This window comes from Jaculus jaculus, chromosome 3, assembly GCF_020740685.1.
Source record: "Jaculus jaculus isolate mJacJac1 chromosome 3, mJacJac1.mat.Y.cur, whole genome shotgun sequence".
In the NCBI taxonomy this organism is placed as follows: Eukaryota; Metazoa; Chordata; class Mammalia; order Rodentia; family Dipodidae; genus Jaculus; species Jaculus jaculus.
In genome coordinates this window covers 384765-402983 of record NC_059104.1, presented here as the reverse complement: position 1 = coordinate 402983, position 18219 = coordinate 384765, and the positions used below count along the sequence as shown (strand labels likewise).

The following is an 18219-nucleotide window of genomic DNA, read 5'->3' as shown; positions in this document are numbered from 1 at the left end:
ATGGGATGACTCACTTACTGTGTGATGAGGTGTCAGCTGGAAGAGGTTGGGGGAAAGAATGGCAGGAGCAAAGAACCTCAGGAAGATGAAGCTGCTCACAGCAGTGTACCTCACATCCAGGTCATCTATGAGCAGACAGAAATTAATCAGGGATGGTGGGATAGTTCATGGGGTCCTCACCTTGTCTGGAAACTTTTAAGGGCTTCACAGAGAAGCCATATGTGGTGTTTTGATTCAGGTTTCTCACATAAACTTATATGTTCTGAATGCTAGGTCCCCAGCTGGTGTCAATTCAGGAATTGGCTCATCCTAGAGGTGGTATATTGTTGGGGACAGGCTTAGCCAGCTTCCTATTGCCAGTGTTTGGCACACTCTCTTGCTGCTGTTGTCTACCTGAAGTTGGCCAAGAGGTAATGTCCACCCTCTGCTTATGCCTTCATTCTCCCCTGCCATCATGGAACTTCCCCTGAAATCTCTAAGCCAAAATAAATTCTTTTTTCCTCCTGAGAAGTTAAGTTGCTCTTGGTCAGCTGTTTCCTGCCAGCAATGTAAAACTGACTGCAACAGTAAAACTGTTACTGAGAGGTGGGGTTGTTGCTGTTAGAAATCTGAATGTGTGGCTTTTGGCCTTTTGGTACTGATTTGTAGGATGTGAGTGGATTTGACACCTTGGCCTAAGAGATACCTTGCAGGGCTATAAGTACAGCTTGGATTATTCTAGTCAGAGTTGAAAGACCTGAATGCATTAGGAACTGCGAGATTTGGCTTATGAGGGTAAGAAACAGCTTTGCCTGGACTGGGCTAGAAGCAGTTTGTGTGAAAGGCTTGCTGTTATGCCTGTGTCTTGAAAACTTGTACAAGGTTGTATTATGTAGAAATTGACTGGCATGAGCAGAAAGATATGGCCCAGAAAAGGAATCTTTAGGCCAAAACTGCTGTCCATTGAGCTGAAATTGAGAGATTACAACAATTGAGTTGGGCTAGCTGATCTCTTTTGAAGGGGCATGAAGGCTGGAGTGTCCTGTTCTTCAAAGTCTGCTTTATTCCCCTCTAGATTAACAAACTGGTAGTCCACCTGGTGCTATGGAGCATAACAAATGCAGGAAAAAGAGGGTCATTGAATTTACAACATGGTTTTGTTTTATGGAAATGACCATAGGAGATGTGAAGTAGGCTTGTTAGATTACTTGTGTGGGTACCTAATGGACCCATGTGGATGAACAATGGAGTGGTAGTGGAGACCCAGTGGAGATGGCAGGACTATTGGATGGCTGCTAAGGAGAGCTTCCAGCACTGGATGAAGTTTTCTGAGGCTGTGAGTAGCCTTGCTGGAGGGGCAGAATTGGGACTCCAGAGGTTTGTCACTGGTTAAAATTATTGGATGTGGAGACTTGTCACTGGTTAGAGTTGTCAGACTTGGTGCTATAGAGTTTAGTGTTTGCTCAGTTTGTTTTAAATATTGTATTGGCTCAATATTTCTTTGCTATGCCCAATGCCATCTTTTGCAGTGTGGGTGTTTATTCTGTGCTATTATGATTTTGGGGGGGTGGGGCACTACAACTTAGTTGAAAGACCTTGGAGTATGAGGATGTTTGAACATCCTTGAAATTGATAAAAACTTATAGGGACTTTTAAAGTTGGACTAAATGCATTGCATTTTACATCACGAATGGCTGTCAGTTTATGGAGGTCAGGGGTGTAATGTGGTGATTTTATTCAGATGGCCCTGTAAACTTACGTCTTCTGAGTGCTACATCCCAGCTGGTGGCAATTTGGGAATTAGCTCCTCCTGGAGACAGTGTATTGTTGGGGGCAGGCTTATGGGTGTTATAGCCATCTTCCCCTTGCCAGTGTTTGGCACACTCTCCTGTTGCTATGGTCCACCTTATGTTGGCCAGGGGGTGATGTCCACCCTCTGTTCATGCCATCATTTTCCCTGCCATTGTGGAGCTTCCCCCTTGAGCCTGTAAGCCAAAATAAGCCTTTTTCCCACAAGTTGCTCTTGGCTGGGTAATTTCTATTGGCAATGCGAGTCTGACTGCAACATTTATACCACTTTCTCCATATTTCTCTCCATTCAATGTATCTCTCCTTGTCTCTATATTTGTCTCCATTTCTCTTAGTCTCTCTCTCATTATGTCACATGGGCCACTGTCTGGCAGCTGAGGGGGGTACAAACACATCCTTTCTCACCAAACCTTCCTGGAGATTCATTGTTGGATAATTGCTACCACCTGGAGTGAGGGAACAGCTTTATTTGGCTACTTCTGATCTGTTCTTAGGAAAAGCCTCCCTATTCTTCTGAGGTCTGCAGACCTAGAGCTCTGGGTATGGAGCTTCCAAGGGCCTTCCAGAGGCAGGATGCATGCAAGTTCATGGTCCCTAGGAGATGCACCTGGGAGGAAGGAGTTCTAGTCTGATATGCAGCCCCAGCCTGTGTGGAGCAGTAATGGGAACTCATGTTGCTTGTGGTAATGTATACATAATAGGAGAGATGTTAGGTTCAAAGCCTGTGGAGTCCAAGAGGTCTGTGTGGAGGGCATTGTGGGGTAGAGACACGGTGTTAGGGAAATACATGGGGCAGGTACAGGTGCTTCTGGGACGTCTGTTATGGTGAGGGTCAGTTTCTAAGAGGTCTGTGGGGTTGGAGGTCTTTGGTGACAGGGCTTTTGGTGATCTGGTCTGGGGTTTACAGAGGATACATGTTGAGTTTGAGGCCCATGGGATCCAAAAGGTCTGTTGGGGGGTATCTTAAGAGTATGGGGGTTACCATGGGATGGGGAGTACTAATGGAGTCATATCCCTATTCCCAGGAAGCCCTCTTTTTTTAAGCTCCCTTAACATTTGGGGCTCTTGACAAGGAATGCACTTCCTAAGTGCCTGATATTCTTTTTTTAATATATTTTTTTAAATTTTTATTAACATTTTCCATGATTATAAAATATATCCCATGGTAATTCCCTCCCTCCCCACCCCCACACTTTCCCATTTGAAATTCCATTCTCCATCATATTACCTCCCCATTACAATCATTGTAATTACATATATACAATATCAACCTATTCTGATATTCTTGACAAGGCAGTAATACAGAATTCCATGACCTCAAGAAGAAAATGACAAAGGCAGCTTTTAGGGGGACATGTCCATACCATGAGATTGATGTTCTTCCAGTGAAACTGGGGACTCAAAGCTGACAAATCAGGTACAGCTGGGCCCTAACCCCCAAGTTCAGGCCCTGGTATCTTACCTTGGAAGCGCTTGGCAGCTGCCTCCCTCAGGGAGAAGAAGATGTCACACATGACTGTTGGGCAGCTCACTCCGGATTTGGTGATGACAGTGAAGATACGGTCCACATACTGCCGCAGGTTCTCCTATAATCATTGAGTGACTGGATTCGGAGTTTTCCTGAGCCCAGGACAGTGCCAAGGCCACAGGAAGGGGCAGGTTAAGACCTTCATGATGTTTACAAACATCTCCCTTTGAAAATCTGCACTGAGTGGCTATAGTAACTCATCCCTTGGGTCTTTCTCTATTTTAGCATTTCTGTGTATAGATTAAACTTTACTAGGATGAATCTCCAAGGGCAAGAATTTGCCACTTCTATTTAAAAGTATGACCCAACAGAGCCCAGTGTGCTCAAAGTCAGAGGAAGAGAGTAAAACACAGGGTTTCCTAATTCAGAGAGGTATGTTTGTCCTAAGCTGAGAATCAGTAGAACTCATTGGTCAGGTTGAGGCCCTAAGAAGACAGTGGACTAATGGAGCCCCAGAAGGCAAGTGAGTGGTGCTGTAATAGACAGAAAGTCATAAGTTTCCAAGGCTGATGGTTCATATGGCTCAGGGACAAGGGCCAGGGAACTCAGTGATCACCAATATGACCTGGATCTTTAAACAGTGTGTATGCAGCCATTAATAGAACCCCCAGAACAAAGCAGATGCCTTACCATATTGTTTTCAAGGTTTTCTCCATCTTTCAATTTCACAGGGTCTATTTCACAGGACCTATGGCTCTGGCATATCTGGAATATCATTAAGATGGTACTACATTAGGTGGTAAGAATGGAGTCTTGGGTCTCCTGAGGGAGCTAGACCTCTGAAAACAGTTTCTACAGTGGGCCCTGCCCAGCTGTAGGCATAGGGCCATGATACAAGGCCTGGGGTAGACTTCAGCCACCTTAAGAACCAGCCTTGGCCCCACACAGCCCCATAGGCTACATGTAGCAAGAGACAGCTGGTATCCATAGGCTGTTGGAGAAGCCAATACATAAAGATGAGACCAGTAAGCACAGCCCTTCTGTCCTACACAGGAACTGAACATTTCTTTGAGACTACTTTGCCTCTGTTCACTCACAACTGAACTTCACAAGGCTTCAAGAACCCTTTTTTTCCCCCCTTCCAAGTGCTATATGATTCTGCTCACAATTCAAATCAGGGTGTACACCTTAAATTTTCTCACATTTGAAAAAAGCCTGCTTTCTACAATCTGTCCTGCTGACAAGGGTCAGGTTAGTGGCAGAGCCATGGGAAGAAAGGGAATTGTTTGAATGTGAAAGACAGCCAGTGCTCCAGGACCTGGGATGATGATGTAGGTCACAGCCCCGACGGACTTGAGGGGGTTCTGAAAGAATGAGGCTTTTTTTTTGTCATGTCTTTCTTTAGCAGAAAGGGGTATTTATATTTAATTCAAGAAACCAAGGAAGATTATGAAATGTACACAAAGTGTCTTCTTCACAAAAGCCAATGAAATGAGGTCCCTGTTTGGGGCTGGACAGTCTTACATACCTAACCCAATCTCTCATAGAAGCCCTAGGCTGTCATGCCAGAATGGTCAGGGCCATCTCACCTCCTCAATGGTTGGCTTCAGGGTTACGTGGAGGTAGTGCATGCCTGCCAGCTTCATTGTCTCATCTATGCACTTGGATGTCAGTGAGTTTCCTCGAAAGATGGTGTTGGGGTCCCTAGAAAAAATGTCAGGATAATGTCTGTCTTGAGACACTAAGGGAACAGAGCCTTTGTTAAGATCATGGTCACTGAATGGGGACATGAGTGTCTGGTAGATCTATTTCTAGATTTTATGTTAGGAATGACATAAGAATACCTAGGGGGTCTATAGTATAGGAGATCCATTGGAATAGGGCTCTGCAAGAAACAACCCTGTTGCAGTGGGTCTCTGAGTCTCCTGTACTACAGTGTTCAACAGGAGTCAGCTGGGGGCTCCCTCTGCCTCTCAGCGAAGGATGCATCTGCAAAGATTCAGGCTTCTTGTACTGAAGCCTGAGGCAGCATAGGAGACAGAGCAGAAAATCAAACAAAGCAGGGGTCTACTTTGGTGCTAATCACCCCAGTGCCCTTACTCTGGATCATTCTCTATCATGGGTATCTAGGAGAAGCTTCTCAGTTTCAGGGAATGCAGCACACATCTTTAGGCTCAGCAATAGGGCTCTCTAGGGAAACCTGGAGCTCTGTGACTCCTATTGCCCAAATCACTAGGTCGTCTGGGGTCTACCAGTAAGGGAAATGGGGAAGTATGTAGGAAGGGTTGAAGTATGGGGCATGGCATGGTGAGAAAAGGAGTAGGTGTAAGGAGGGCCAAGCATGAAGGGGACAGAGCCGCAGGGGGGCACTTACTGGGTCCTCTTCACCTCCGCACTGGCAATAGCGCTGATGAAGGGCACCACCCTGCCATAGTGCAGCAGGAGCCTCACCAATGGGATGGCCGCCTCTTGCTTTTCTCTGCACACCTCACCCAGAATGTGAGCTGCTGAGGCTGAGACAGGCTGAACAGAGGATGGTGTGAGTGGTATATATGGGAGATGGCACCCTACTTCCAGTGCCTGAAAACCCTAGACCTTTACTCTGTGGCTGGTAGGTCAGCACAGGGAGGTCACTGTGCAGAGGGTCTTGTACCTCTTCTGTGGCCTCATTTCTATCTACTTAACATTCTATGTATAGCTCTGTTAGCTCTTTGTAGAGGCAGAAACATGTACCTTATGGGCCCTTGTGTCAAAACCTCCACTGTGACCCTGCCCCAAGACTTTGGACTGTGTTTCCTCTGCCAACTCTCAAATCCACAGGGCCTGGGGCAGAGTGACTCAGGGCCACAGCCAATCACAATCAGAAATCTGAACAGGCCAGGCTCCTGTAGCCAAGCCCAGAAAAGGGGGTTCAGTTATTCCCGGGGGGGGGGCAGGAAATGGTGGCAAAGGCTCCAGGGGCTATCTCAGGGGTTGGGACTGACAGGTGAATGGGTATACAGCCTGGTGGTCTGAGCAGCTGGGTGGACTGGGTAGGTGTGTGGAGCTGGATGGACATGTGTTTTTGTTGGTAAGTGTGGCTGGCACACACCTCCACATCTGCAGACTTCAATAGCAGGTCCCTCAAGGGGCTGTAGTACTCCGAGGAGAAGACATGATCTTCAGTGTAAACTACATTCAGCCTCAGAGACCCCAAGTCATCAGGCTTCAGGGTCTTATTACCATTGTCCCGGGGCTGCAGGAAGTACCTGGGATGGAAGGACATGAAACAGCAGGTAAAGGCAGCATCCTTCCAGGAGTGTTTCCAGGGCAGCCCAGTGCCTTGCCTGCTATCACCCTCTGTTGTCACAGGTGTGTCTTAGGTAGGGAGCTAGGGAAGTCCAAGGCTATTCTGCAATACCCCAAGGTGTGGTTGCCTGGGCATTTCCTATTGTACAGCCACAGACTTAGAAGATAAGGGGGACCCAGAGCAGGAAGGGTTAGAAGAGGATGAAGTGGTGGGGGGATAAGATGCCCAAGAAAAAAATGAGTGTGGGAGCCTAGGGGTCTTTTAGCCGGCATCTACTTGAGGATTGGCCCCACAACTCAATAGCAGTCAGATGAAAATGGGGACCATTCTTACACAAGAATCCTAAGGATTTTATATCAGATGGTTGAACATCTGTTCATCATGCTGGTGGAAAACAGTCACTGTGATGTTTTCTGAGAATTTTTCCATCTTTGCTCACCTAGCCTGACCAACCTTTTCTACCTAGGCTTCCTGGCCAGGTGGTTTGGGATCTGCTGGGGTAGAGCCCTATCCCAGAACATGGCCATGGATCTAGCATGTAGATCAGAGCAGGTAACACCCAAATGGAATTAGAAGTCAGTTTCCTGGTGACAGAAGACTGACTCAGCACCTGCTGAGTAACACATGGCATGGGTCCACAGACAAGACACTGGGCTCCACATGCCTTGTGTCTTAAAGGAAACATGTAAACTAATCATGAAATAAAATGAAGGCACACTCCTCTACCAAACACAAAATGTGTAGAGAAAACCAGAAATTAAGGCACAGAAAATGGAAAGCAAGATTCAGGCATACCTGGGTGGGCTCTGAGGCAGAATAAGGCCATGTTCTGGAAAGCCTAGGACCCATGTACCTTGTAAACAGTTCTCAATAGTTCACACTGTAGGGGACACAAAAGACCATGAAGGCCATCCATTGCAAAGCCAAACACTGGTCAGTGTTGGTGTGCCCTCCCAGAAGATGCCCAAAGCTGATTTCTGGTCTAACACTTGTTTTGTTTCTCTCTCTCTCTCTCTCTTTTTTTCTTTTTTTCCAAAGTAGGGTATCACTCTAGCCCAGGCTGACCTGGAATTCACTATGTAGTCTCAGGGTGGCCTTGAACTCACAACAATCCTCCTATCCCTGCCTCCCAAGTGCTGGGGTTAAAGGCATGTGTAACCATGCCTGAATACATGTTTGTTTGTTTTTTCTTTTTGATTTAGTTGATTTTATTTACAGCTTTTTGTTTTTTTGTTTTGGTTTTACATTTCAACGCATTACACAATTACATTTTTTGCCCTGCAAACAGTTAACCTAAATGGAAATCTTTTAAATTATCAGGTACATCCAAAATGCAACAATTACTCATGACATATCATTTATAAAGTATAATTTACGAGGACATATCCTAAGAATTTAGGGCTATCCAGTCAGGAGAAATTTGACGAAATTTAGCAGCCAACTGTTGCCCAAAATAAAACCTAACTTCCCAAACCAAAAGTTTGAAAGTTTGTTATAGCCCCATCAGACAAGTGATGATTCCAACCTGTCTGGTCTTGACAGTTTTAATCCCCACTACTGGGCTACCGCCCCAACCTAGAACCAAATAGTAAGCATCTCAGTTTGTCAGAGTAAACACCCAGTTACCAGACTTGTATATTATTATGTGCATAGAAAGTCTAATGTTCACTAACTATAAAACAAGTAGTCATTAAATATTCACTGTTCCTCAAGCCTACAACCTTTCCTAAATCCAATATGCACCCTGTGTCACATGGTGACAGGCAGTAACTGTGAGTGTGTGTGTGTGTATGTGTGTGTGTGTGTGTGTGTGTGTGTGTGTGTGTGTAATACTTGTATTTAAGTGGCTCTGTATCACTTGTCTTAATCTCAGTGTGGCTGCCTGTTACCTCCTCTTGCCTGCTGTGTCTTACTTGTTGTAAAAATAGAAATTCCATCATTAAGCCTGAGCAAAATAAGACCAGGAATTTCTGGGTGGAGCAGAGAGTCAGTGCAACACACTGCCATTTTGCAGCTTGAGGCACCCCTGGATGCTCGTTAGTGTCCCTTGAGATGCACACCTACCAGGCCTCATAGGAGCTGGATTGTCGTAGAACTTTCAGTGGGATTCTCAGCTCCCCCAAAAACTCATCTCCAAACTTCAAATTGCTGGCATTCCAGAGGTCAACTCTGAAAAGACAAACAAGTGGCACTAAGGTCTCACCAAACAGGGCTGCCTGGCAAGCAAGAAATGGAGGGTAGGAACAGAGACATCAAATTCCCAGTGTGTTCATGAAGATCTGCATCTTTAAAAAGCTGGCAAACCAGGCTGCTCTGCAGGGCAGAAACTGAATCTCAGTGTCATAGATAAGTAGTGAGTAGGCAGGGCCTGATATCTGGGTATGGAGGGCATCAAGGGACCTAACTCAGCCTGGTAGTGAAAGGAACTGTGGCTGGGTATCACTACTCATCACAAAGTCTAAAAGATACTCTACTTTTGGCTGTGACCTGGGTCTCTTCACATAGGCACAGACCATGGTGGGTAGATGCCAGGGTAGTGCTAACTCTTGTCTTTGCTATATAGCATGTACCAGGTTTGATCTGCGGGCCTAACACAGGAGACAATGAAAGTGTCATGAGCTGAGCAGCCATGCATAGGTCAGAGCTCAGTGCTGCTCAGAACAGATGTCCCATGCCAAATACACCCAGAAGGTAGTGGGTACCGATAACCCTGCTCCTAGAATTTAGAACTTTGCCTTCGCCTCTGTCAAATACTAGACTGTGGGGTAAACATTGTTAAAGAGGATTGGGCACCCATTGAAGGGACTACAGCTGTGTCTCAAGGAGCCACAAACTATAGCATGGTCTGTGTACCTCTGGGAGAAGTCCACATGAACACTGGCAACCTTTTGTGCCTTCTGGCAGGATGGGGCCACTCACTGATGCCTTTTCCTCAGGGAAATATTCCTTGCTTCCTCAGAATAGAAAATGCATCACATTAACAATGGGGTGGATGCATGATACCTGTTAGCACTAACCAGTTACTAGAACCCATGCCACAGAGCTGAAAGTCTCACACAGGTTCTAATATGCCTTGGCCATCAAAGCATTGATATGGGAGGGAACATTCTAAAAGACTGAGCTGGTCCTTCTATTATCCTTACCAGTCTTAGAGGACATGGCCTATGGCTAAGTGTGAGGAAGTCCTTTAGGAAACAGATATGTTGGGACAGGGAAGACTATTGGTGTCTTCCACCCAATTGTGATGGCTACTGCTTGGAAGTCTGACCATCTTTTGACCAGCATGTTCCCAAAACAACTTAGATGGAATTAGAGTGCAACATAGAAGGTGGAAAGACCCAGTTTCTAGGATAAAATAATTGGGCAGAACAGAAAGAAACCCAGCACCATGTAAGAATCAGTAGTGGCTTCCAGTTAAGATGGCATAGGAAGAACCATGCCAAAGCAGCCAGGGGGAAAAGAGGTATAATAACACACACAATACTGAAAAGAAAAGGTATATATAAGGAATTATTAACACCAGGAGAGAAGCAGGCTTCTAGTAACCATACAACCAGCCAGAATTAGGCTCCAGCCACTAGTTAGGTAATCTGCTGGAAAGAGCTACTTGTTGGGCCCGGCCTGAGCTGGCAAGAGCAGAACTGCAGTGAAGGGATTCTCTACTCAGACTGACATTACAAAATCAAAAAACCTGAAGGAGAAGACAACAGGGTCCAGCTGAGCAACTCCAGATCAACTTCAGACACTCTACACAACCATCTGTCCTCCAATTGTGAGAACCAGGAACCACTGGAAATCTTATTACCCAAGGGATCAGAGCCACCCCTCACCCATATAGCATCCAGCACAGCTAATCTAAAGAGCAGACCTAACAACCTAACCATATGAGCTGAGTCCACATTGCCACAAAGAAGAAACCAGCCTCATACCCAGCATAGGTGAGACAGGAAGCCACCCCAAAAGCAGGCATACCCAATGCTTGGGTCACTCCTGCTGTTACTGTGGGAGTAATATCGGAGCCACACCTGACACTTTAAATTCCTACCTTGAAGATATACCTTCTGATTTACTCATTTAAGAATACAGTAGATAACCAGAAAACTGAAGCACTGAAATGATTCAAGATGCAAAAATCTCTACATTATGTACATTGCATCTTGCATGTAAGAAACACAAAAAATCAAGACAATATAATTTTACTAAAAATTATAAATCCAACAGAAATGGCCTCCAGTGAGATTGATGGACTTCAAACCAACATTAATTAGAAAGGAAAAAGAAGGTAACTTTATATTGATTAAAGGAACAATCCAACAAGAGGGCATTATACTCTGTTGGGCGTGGTAGCAAATGCCTTTAATCCCAGCAATCAGAAGGTTGAGATAGGAGGATAGTTGTGAGTGCGAGGCCAACCTGAGACTACATAGTGAAGTCCAGGTCAGCCTGGGCTACAGCGAGATCTTACGCTAAAACAACAACAAAAACAAAAAAGGATCTTACAATTCTAAACATATAAGCATTGAACATGGGCATGCCCATTTTCATTACAAATACCATTGGCTGTAAGGTTACAGATAACCCAGTAGTGGGTGATTTCAATATTCCTCTTTCACCAACTGACAGGTCATCTTGGCAAAAAATAAACAGAGAATCATCTAGAATAAATGACATCATAGAAAAATAGACCTAACAGATATCTAGAGAGCATCCCATCCAAATGCTTCAGAATATACATTCTTTCCAGCAGTACATGGAACATTTTCTAAAATATACCATATATTAGGACATGAAGTAAATCTTAACAATTATAGGAAAGTTGAAATAATTCCTTGTACTCTATCTGACCACAATTGGATTAAACTACAAATCAACAGTGAGAAGGATTATAGAACCCACACAAACTCATGGAAACTAAACAGTACACAACCAAATGATGAAAAAAGTACAAAGGAAATTTTAAAAAATCATAGATGATACCCCAAAACATTACAAGCCATTGCCAAGGCCCTTGGTTTCCCACCAGAAATAGATGGTAAGACCCTATTGCTGAAGACTCCACATACTTGGACTGCAAGGCCACTGAGAAATCCTGTTGGAACTGAGCTGATAACCTCTTTCATGTAGACTAGCTGACAGAAAGCTAGAAGAAGCCATTCTGCATGCAGTTCAATGGGAGAAAGAGAAATCACCAGTGAAGATACTCAACAGTGGATACTGCAAGCCTTATATTTGGCCAGCCAGGCCAAATGAGCCAACAGGCGCAATAGTGGCACGTTTATGATGGTGGAAACCAACTGCCCTTTAATTGGACTGGAGGCCCACTCCATGGGAGGGAATACACTCCTGATACTGAAAACTTAAAACAAGGGTGTCATAAGCCCTAGGGGTGTAACATCTGCTGATGTCTGGATAAATGTACATACTATGCTTATCAAACTGCCCAGTAAGCACTTCTCTTAATGTTCATACCCTTATATTAATGCTACTCTCACTTTTGGTAGAGAACCTTCTCTTTTCGGATGGCAGTGACCTTGGGATGACTCAGAAGGTATCATAGTGCTGGAAAGAAATGGCTAGAGTACCGAGTAACATCTCGATCACACCTTGCAAGGCCTCAGGGTCTAATGCGGAAGAGGTGGTGGAAAGAATGTAAGAGCCAAAGGTAGAGTAGGACTCCTTACAACGTGCTCCTCCAGACACAAAATGGCCTGGATATCCATGACCTCATAGTGCCTGACATTACCTACACAAGACCATAATAATAGGAGGAAAAGATGATGACACCAAAATAAAAGAGAGACTGATTAGGATGGGGAAGGGGATGTGATGGAGAATGGTGTTTCAAAGGGGAAAGTGGGGGTAGGGAGGATATTACCATGGGATCTTTTTTATAATCATGGAAGCTGTTAATAAAAAAATTGAAAAGAAAAAAATTCATAGAAACAAATGGCAATGAAAACATAACATATGAAAACCTATGGGATACAATGAAGGCAGGCCTAAGAGGAAAATTTATAGCTTTAAGTGTCTATATTAAGTTGTTAGAGAGGTCACAAGTAAAAAACATAATGCTATACCTTAATGCCTTGGAAAAAGAACAAGGCAAATCAAAGATTGATAGATGGAAAGAAACAATAAAGATTAGGGTATAAGTTAATTGAAATATAAACCAAAATAAATTACAGAGTCAATGAAATGAAGAGCTGGTTCTTTGAAAGGACAAACAAGATTGGTAAACACTTAGCGAAAATGACTAACAGAAAGAGAGAAGAGGCTGGGCGTGGTGGCACATACCTTTAATCCCAGAAGTCAGGAGGCAGAGGTAGAAGGAGGAGGCCACCCTGAGACTACATAGTGAATTCCAGGCCAGCCTGAGCTAGAGTAAAACCCTACCTTGAAAAAAACCAAAACAACAAAAAAAGAAAAATGAAAGAGAAGAGACCCAAATTAATAAAATCAGGGATGAAAAAAAGCATCATTATAACAAATACCAATGAAACTCAGAAAATCCTAAGGAAATACCCTAAGAATATATATTCTAATAAGTTTGAAAAGCTGAAAGAAATGGATGATTTTATAGATATATATGAACTACCAAAATTAAAGCAATATGAGATAAACAATTTTAAAAGACCTATAACAGTAACAGGTTGAAGCAGTCATAAAAAAAATCTTCCAATCAAAAGAAGTCCAGGCCCATATGAATTCACTAGTGAATTCTATTCAGACTTTTACAGAAGAAATAACACAAATGCTCCACAAACTTTTCCATAAAATAGAAAAGGAAGGAATGCTACCATACTCCTTTAATGGAGCCAACATTACCCTGAGTCCAAACCCAGACAAAGACACAACAAAAAACCAAAATTATAGATCAATCTCCCTTATGAACATAGATGCAAAAATTCTTAACAAAATACTGGCAAGCAGAATATAGGAATACATTAAATAGATCATTCATCCTGACCAGGTAGGTTTTATTCCAGAGATGCAGGGATGGTTCAACATACACAAATTGATAAATAAAATATACCATATAAACAGACTGAAGGACAAAAATCTCAATAGATGGAAAAAAAGCATTTGACAAAATGCAACATCCCATTTATGATAAAAGTCCTAAAGAACCAGGTGTGGTGGCACATGTCTTTAATCCCAGCATTTGGGAGGCAGAGGTAGTAGAATCTCAATGAGTTTGAGGCTACTCTGAGACTACATAGTGAAATCCAGGTCAGCCTGAGCTAGACAGAGTGAGACGCTATCTTGAACACCCCCCCAAAAAAAAGTCATAAAGAAACTGGGAATAGGAGGAATATATCTCAATATAACAAAGACTATTTATTACAAACCTATTGCCAACATCATACTGAGGGAAATACTCATAGTATTTCCATTAAAATCAGAAACAAGACAATGGTGCCCACTTTCATTTAATATAATTCTAGGACTGTTAGCTATAGCAATAAGAGACACCAGTAAAAAAGATACAAATTAGACACAGGTCAAATTATCATTATTTGTAGGTGTTATGATTCTCCATATAAGGGGCCCTAAAGACTATACCAGCAAACTGTTAGAACTTATAAACACTTTCAACAAGAATCAGGATACAAAATTAGCACACAGAAATCAGTAGCCTTCCTATATGACAACAACAAATGTGGTAAGATGAAATTAGGGAAACACACAACTGCTCTAAAAATAAATAAATTAAGTACCTTGGAATAAACCTAACCAGGGAAGTGAAGAATCTCTACAATGAAAACTTTAAAACACTCAAGAGAGAAGTTGTAGAAGATACTAACAAATGGAAAGACATCCCATATTCATCAACTGGAAGAGTCAATATGGTGAAAATGGCTATCTCACCAAAAGCAATCTACACGTTTAATGCAATCCCCATCAAAATTTCAATGGCACTCTTCACCAAAACAGAAAAAGCAATCCTAAAATTCATTTGGAAGCATCTCAAATAGCTAAAGCAAATTCTGAGCAACAAAATAAGGCTGGGGGTAAATTAAGATATATTACAGAGCCATAGCAACAAAAACAATATGATAGTGGCACAAAGACAGACAGAGATGAATTGAAAAGAATAGAGGACCCAGATGTAAATCCAGGCAGCTACAGACATCTGATTTTTGATAAAAATATAAAAAAATACTCACTGGAGAAAAGATAGCCTCTTTAACAAATAGTACTGGGAAAACTGGATATCTATATGTAGAAGGATGAAAACAGATCCTTATCTCTCTCCATGCACAAGAATCAAGTCTAAATGGGTCAGAGCTGAAACTCTGAAACTGCTAGAGGAAAAAGTAGGGGAAAAACTTCAACATATTGGCACAGGCAAGGACTTTTTGAATATAACCTTAGTCAGTCAGGAAGTAAAAGCATTAATCAACCACTGGGACTTCATGAATTAAAAAGCTTTTCCCCCCCTTTTTTTTGTACAGCAAAGGATACTATGAATAGAGAAAAGAGGTAACCTACAGAATGAGAGAAAAATATTTGCCAGCTATATATCTGATAGAAGATTAATAGTCATAATATACAAAGAAGTCAAAAAACTTAATAATAAGAAATGAAACAACCTAATAAAAATGAGCTATAGAACTGAACAGGGAGTTTTCAAAAGAAGAAATACAGATGGCCAATAAATATTTAAAACATGTTCTGTATCCTTAACTATCAGGAAAATGCAAATTAAAATTTCTTTGAGATTCCATCTCACTCCTGTTAACATGGCTATCACCAAGAAAACAAATGTCAATAAATGCTGGCAAGGGTATGGAAAAAGAACCCTCTGCATTGTTGGTAGGAATGTAAACTGGCGCAGCCATTGTGAAAATCAGTGTGGAGGTTCCTGAGATATCTAAAAGTAGATCTATCATATGATCCAGCTATACCACTGCTTGACATATACTCTAAGGACTCTACTCATTAGTTTAGAGATATTATTCATCCATGCTTATTGCTGCTCTATCCACAAAGCTAGGAAATAGAACCAGCTTAGATGCCCTTCAACTGAACAGAAAATGAAGATGTGAAACACTTACCAATGGAGTTTTATTCAGCAATAAAGAAAAATGAAATTATGAAAATAGCAGGGAAATGAATGGATCTGGAAAGGATTATATTAAGTGAAGTAATCCAGACCCAGACAGTCAAATGCCTCATGTTTTCTCTCATACATAGATCCTAGCTATAAATATTTAGATTTCTATGTGAGTTGGAGTAAAAGTCAGTAGAAGAGGCCAGAAAGCTATAAAGGGGCTATGAGGAAGGGAGTAGAGGGAAGGGCTTAAGAGAAGGGTATTTGTAGATATGTTAAGTAGAGGGGGGTCAGATTAATGGGGTGGGGAATGGTCTAAGTGTGATCAAGGAAAGGGATGGAGGAAAGAAATGATGAGAGGAGTGTTAACAAAATTTAAGATGTTATGAATAAGCCATATGGAAATTTCTTTGGTAGCCAATAATGTATGTATGTGTGTGTGTATATGTGTGCATGAGAGAGAGAGAATGTGAATGAATAGGCAGAAGAATCCTATGGACATGGATAATGGAGCCATTTGTTCTTAGAAAAATTTCAGTGCTAGAGGTGAGATAATTTCCAGTGAGTTGTTGGACAGGGATGTCCCTAAAACATTATGGGCCATTTTCAAGGCTCTTGGTTGCCCTTCATAACTAGATAGTAAGACCCTATTGCTAAAGACTCCACATGCTTGGGCTGCAGGTCACTGAGAAATCAAGCTCAAGTTGAGCTGGAAACCTCCTCCCTGTTGATTAGTCGTCAGGATGCTGGAAAGAGCTATGCAGCATGCAGCCTTGTAAGAGAGCAAAGTCATTAATAGTGTTAAAGAGCAGCATACCCTTCAAGCCTTATATGGCAACTAGTGCAACAGTGGCATATCTGTATGGGAGAAATCAACTGCTCTCTGACTGCGCTAGAGGACAGCTCCTTGGGAGGGAATACATGCTTAGTATTGAAAACCTAAAGAAGCATGTGGTTGGAGAGGCTATGAATCCTAGGAACGTAACAACTCCTGTATCTGGCTAAATGCATGTATTATGCCCACCAAGCTGCCCTCTAGGCATTTTTATGTTTATGCCCATATATTAGAGCTAATTTAATTTTTGGTTAGAGAAGCTTCTCTTTTCAGATGCCGGTGAGCACTGGGATGATTCAAAAGTCACCATAGTGCTGAGAAGTGACAGTGGAATGTTCAGCACTAAGATATATCTACCATACCCTCCAAGACTCAGAGTCCACTGTGGAAGAGGTGGCAGAAGGAATATAAAAGCCAAAGGAAGGGAACGACTGCTTACTATACTGTCCTCCAGACACAAAGTGGTCTTGATATTCATGATCTCACTGTGGTTGACACTACCTGCACAAGATCTTCATATCAGGAATAAACAATGATGACATCAAAATAGAAGTGAGAGTAATTGGAAAGAAGAAGGGATTCAATGGAGGATAGATTTGGGAGGAGAAAAATAGGGGTGGTGGGTAGGAATTATTGTGGTTTATTATCTATATTTATGGAAGATATCAATAAAAAGTTTTAAAAAAATCAGTGCTGCTGGGCGTGGTGGCACATGCCTTTAATCCAGCACTTGGGAGGCAGAGGTAGGAGGATCATCATGAGTTCAAGGCCACCCTGAGGCTACATAGTGAATTCCAGGTCAGCCTGAGCTAGAGTGAGACCCTACCTCGAAAAACAAAACAAAACAAAACAAAAGTCAGTGCTGCAACCTTGATAGGAGAAGCTCTGCAAGAGTGTCTAGAGCCTTAGGGAATTTTATGGGACTCTGCTCAGAGCAGCCTGGAAGAACAGACCTGTAAGATCCCAAATGTATCTCCCATGGGGCAGCACTGATAGGAAGATAGCTCCTGGTGGTTTCTAAAACCAACCCTATATCTCTGAGAGTAGCAAGAATAGGTTGTGTTAAAAGGGATTTGGGATGAGAGTCCAAAATAGCTATGGCTGTGGCTCACCACAGCCACCTTGATGGTTTGGGATATGAAACCTGATTCAATGACACATCTCCTGACCACTTCTCAGATGTTGTCAAGAGAACTATGAAGCTGAGTTACCCAATGCTAGGTAGTTTTCAACTCAACAATGGTGCCAGGGAGTTTTGATAGGCTTCCTTCCACTTTAGCTCTTTGACCTGGTATTACCTTAGCCAATGTTGTTCAAGCTGAAACTGCCCTGCATAACGCTCAGGTCCTGATTATGACTCACCGAATCTCAAGTTTGTCCACATCTTCCTCCTCAAAGTCAAAGTGGGACTTTTTGCTGTAGCTACAGGGTCTGGTCACCTGGAATTAGACATAAAGAATGTCAGACTCATCCAGCAAACAGTTGGAGGTGTGCAACTTGGTATCATGCAGTCCCAGACTATGCCACCCGATTATGAGAATGGGTGCAAGTGGGAAGGGCAGAGGGTTTCCTGACTCCTTGCAACAGTCACATGAGGCTGTGAACAAGGCTAATTTCTCAGAAGGACAGGAAGGCATGCATGGAGATAGCTACTTCAATCCTGAAACTGCCCACATATGCCAGTTTGTGACCTTGCAGTCCCTGTATTAGGGCTTCTGTTTCAGATGCTCCAAGGTAGGCAGCTGGACCCGCAGGGCAGTAACCTGGGTTTCTGCAGTTTTCTT

The 18219-nt window shown here is 42.8% G+C and overlaps 1 protein-coding gene across 3 annotated transcripts in view; it reads right to left on the bottom strand.

The window, feature by feature from the left end:
* Positions 1-18219, bottom strand: part of Rasa3 (RAS p21 protein activator 3) — a 148455-nt gene that overhangs the window by 15397 nt on the left and 114839 nt on the right. For all 3 annotated transcript variants that reach the window (XM_004663428.2, XM_045145795.1, XM_045145794.1), the window contains 8 exons: positions 17798-17874; positions 8610-8714; positions 6348-6504; positions 5631-5779; positions 4846-4960; positions 3947-4021; positions 3251-3374; positions 19-125 (listed from right to left, as the gene is read on the bottom strand). In XM_004663428.2, the coding sequence (XP_004663485.1) occupies positions 19-125; positions 3251-3374; positions 3947-4021; positions 4846-4960; positions 5631-5779; positions 6348-6504; positions 8610-8714; positions 17798-17874 (909 nt within the window). The remainder of the gene's footprint in view (positions 1-18; positions 126-3250; positions 3375-3946; positions 4022-4845; positions 4961-5630; positions 5780-6347; positions 6505-8609; positions 8715-17797; positions 17875-18219) is intronic.